Genomic DNA, 2157 nt, shown 5'->3' with positions numbered 1-2157 from the left:
GCTGCTGTGGCACCAGCTGGCCCTGGAGTGTGAGGAGCTGTCCCGGCCCTTCCACCAGCAGGTAACAGCTCTGCCCCCCGACACCTCCGTCCCAGACTGGGGGACACAGTCCCTGCCAGCTGATGCTCCCTCCATGTTGCAGGTGCTGGTGCCAGGGGGCCACCACATCTCACTGCCGTATGAGTTCCTGGTGCCCTGCCTGTGCATTGAGGTGGGTTGCCCTCCCCTACAACCATCAGAGCCCCTTTGCCCTCGCATGAGGAGGAGGGGGGGGCATATCCTGCTCTGACTATCATGCTCTGCTGCCCCAGGCCTCCTACTCCCACCACGACAGCCCGCGGAGCAAACACTGCCCCTTCCGTGACCGGCCAGATGCCTGTGAGTGCCTGCTGCCTGTGGGGAGGGGAGCTGGGTCCCAGGGGTGTCCCTTGGTGTCTCCCCACCCCGCTGATGTGGTGCCTCGTAGATGGCCCCGAGCTGTGGTCCTCGGTGCACTTCCACGACTTCAGCACCAGCAGCAAGGACCAGATGGCAATGGCACTGAGTGCCAGCTGCCCCCTGCACCCACGGGCCACCCTCTGCTGGAGGGAGGCAGCTGATGAGGCTGCACCCTGTCACGACATCCCCAATTCCACAGCCAGTGAGGACGAGCAGGTGAGGGCTCCTGATCTTGAGATGTCACAGGATGTGGGACCGTGTCACTCGCCGGGGCATCCACTGGATCTCAGGGTCCCTGTAGGGTAGTGGGTGGGCACTGTGGCTGTGTGGGTCAGAGGTGGTAACTGTGACACACTCTCCATTTGTTCCAGGTGTACGTACTGGACAAGGTGGACGTGCACCCCCAGCTCTGCTTCCGAGTAAGCCCCTGTGGGTGGGTGGGTGGGCACCATCTCGGAAGGGGCTGGGGGGCTGTGGTGGGTGAGGGCAGCTCACCCTGCCCTTTGCTGATCCCACCTCCCCTCAGTTCTCCTACAAGAACAGCAGCCATGTGGAGTGTCCCCACCAGTCAGGTGAGTCCTGCCGGTGGGAGGCAGCCCTAGGCTAAGCACAGCCCTGCCCTGGGGTCCCTTGCACCCCTCACCCTGCTGGGCATCCTGCAACCTCCCCTCTCTCTCTGGTGGCCACAGAGACTGCCTGGAATGTCTCAGTGAGTGTCTGGGGGCTCCAACTGCACCTGCACCTCACCTCCCGCATCCCTGCAGCCTTCAGTGCAGCCCTGTGCCAGCACCGGGGTGGGCACTGTGAACCCGAGGCCCCACTCTACACTGTCACACAGGTGAGTGCTGCAGGGCTAGGGGAACGTGGTGGGGACAGACCCGCACTCACCCTGCCCTTGTGCTTTGCAGCCAGAGGGCTCTGCTCCAGGGGAGTTGGCGCTGCTGCTGCCAGTGCAGGTCCTGGGCAGCTGCGTGCTGGTAAGGTGACCCTTGTGCAGTCATCTGTGCTGTGGGGGACCCAACATGGTCCCCCTCTTACCCAGCCCCTTCCCCAGGTGTGGCGCTCGGACGTGCATTTTGCTCGGAAGCGGCTGCTCTGTCCCGATGGTGAGAGAGGGTCCTGGAGGGGACTCAGGGGGCAGTGGAAATGGGCAGACAGCCCCTTTACTGCCCCTCTCCCAGTCTCCCACAGGCACTTCGGGCTACTGGGGCTGGTGCTGGTGCTGGGACTGGTGGTGACTGTGCTGCTCCTCAACTGCCGTGGTGCCTGGAGGCCAAATGATGGTGAGGAGCACCCAAGGGGGCTGCAGGAGGGACGGCAGGAGGGGCTGGAGTGCCAGGGGGTGCCAGTTTCTGGGCTGGAGGGGGTCCCAGGGTGGTGGATGGCAGATGCTGTTGGATCTCAGGGGATGCCAGGACATGGAGCTGAGCTGTCACTGCTGTCCCCTCCACCCTGCAGGTGTCCCTGGCAGGCGCCCCGTGCTGCTGCTGTACTCGCCAGACTCAGAGGAGCACCTGGGGCTGGTGTGTGCCCTGGCCGAGCGGCTGCGCACGGGGCTGGGCTGCGACGTGCGCCTGGACCTGTGGGAAGCGGGTGGCCTGGGCCAGGTGGGCGCCCTGCCCTGGCTCTACGCCCAGCGGGGCCACGTGGGCCGCCAGCGCGGCACTGTCCTGCTCCTCTGGAGCCGGGGCAGTGCCCGGCTCTTCCATCGGTGGCAGG

At 65.3% G+C, this 2157-nt stretch overlaps 1 protein-coding gene across 1 annotated transcript in view; it reads left to right on the top strand.

The window, feature by feature from the left end:
- Nucleotide 1: 1 nt before the first annotated feature.
- LOC102040489 overlaps nucleotides 2-2157 on the top strand; it is a gene marked incomplete at its 5' end in the record, with an annotated part of 11203 nt that continues 9047 nt past the window's right edge. The window contains 11 exons of the mRNA XM_031056323.1: nucleotides 2-61; nucleotides 143-211; nucleotides 312-378; nucleotides 467-654; nucleotides 810-857; nucleotides 965-1010; nucleotides 1128-1276; nucleotides 1347-1415; nucleotides 1493-1544; nucleotides 1620-1721; nucleotides 1897-2152. Of these exons, the coding sequence (XP_030912183.1) occupies nucleotides 2-61; nucleotides 143-211; nucleotides 312-378; nucleotides 467-654; nucleotides 810-857; nucleotides 965-1010; nucleotides 1128-1276; nucleotides 1347-1415; nucleotides 1493-1544; nucleotides 1620-1721; nucleotides 1897-2152 (1106 nt within the window). The remainder of the gene's footprint in view (nucleotides 62-142; nucleotides 212-311; nucleotides 379-466; nucleotides 655-809; nucleotides 858-964; nucleotides 1011-1127; nucleotides 1277-1346; nucleotides 1416-1492; nucleotides 1545-1619; nucleotides 1722-1896; nucleotides 2153-2157) is intronic.

Source organism: Geospiza fortis, unplaced genomic scaffold (assembly GCF_000277835.1).
Source record: "Geospiza fortis unplaced genomic scaffold, GeoFor_1.0 scaffold70, whole genome shotgun sequence".
In the NCBI taxonomy this organism is placed as follows: domain Eukaryota; kingdom Metazoa; phylum Chordata; class Aves; order Passeriformes; family Thraupidae; genus Geospiza; species Geospiza fortis.
Note: the sequence above shows the minus strand (reverse complement) of the source record. Positions and strands in the feature narration are given on the sequence as shown.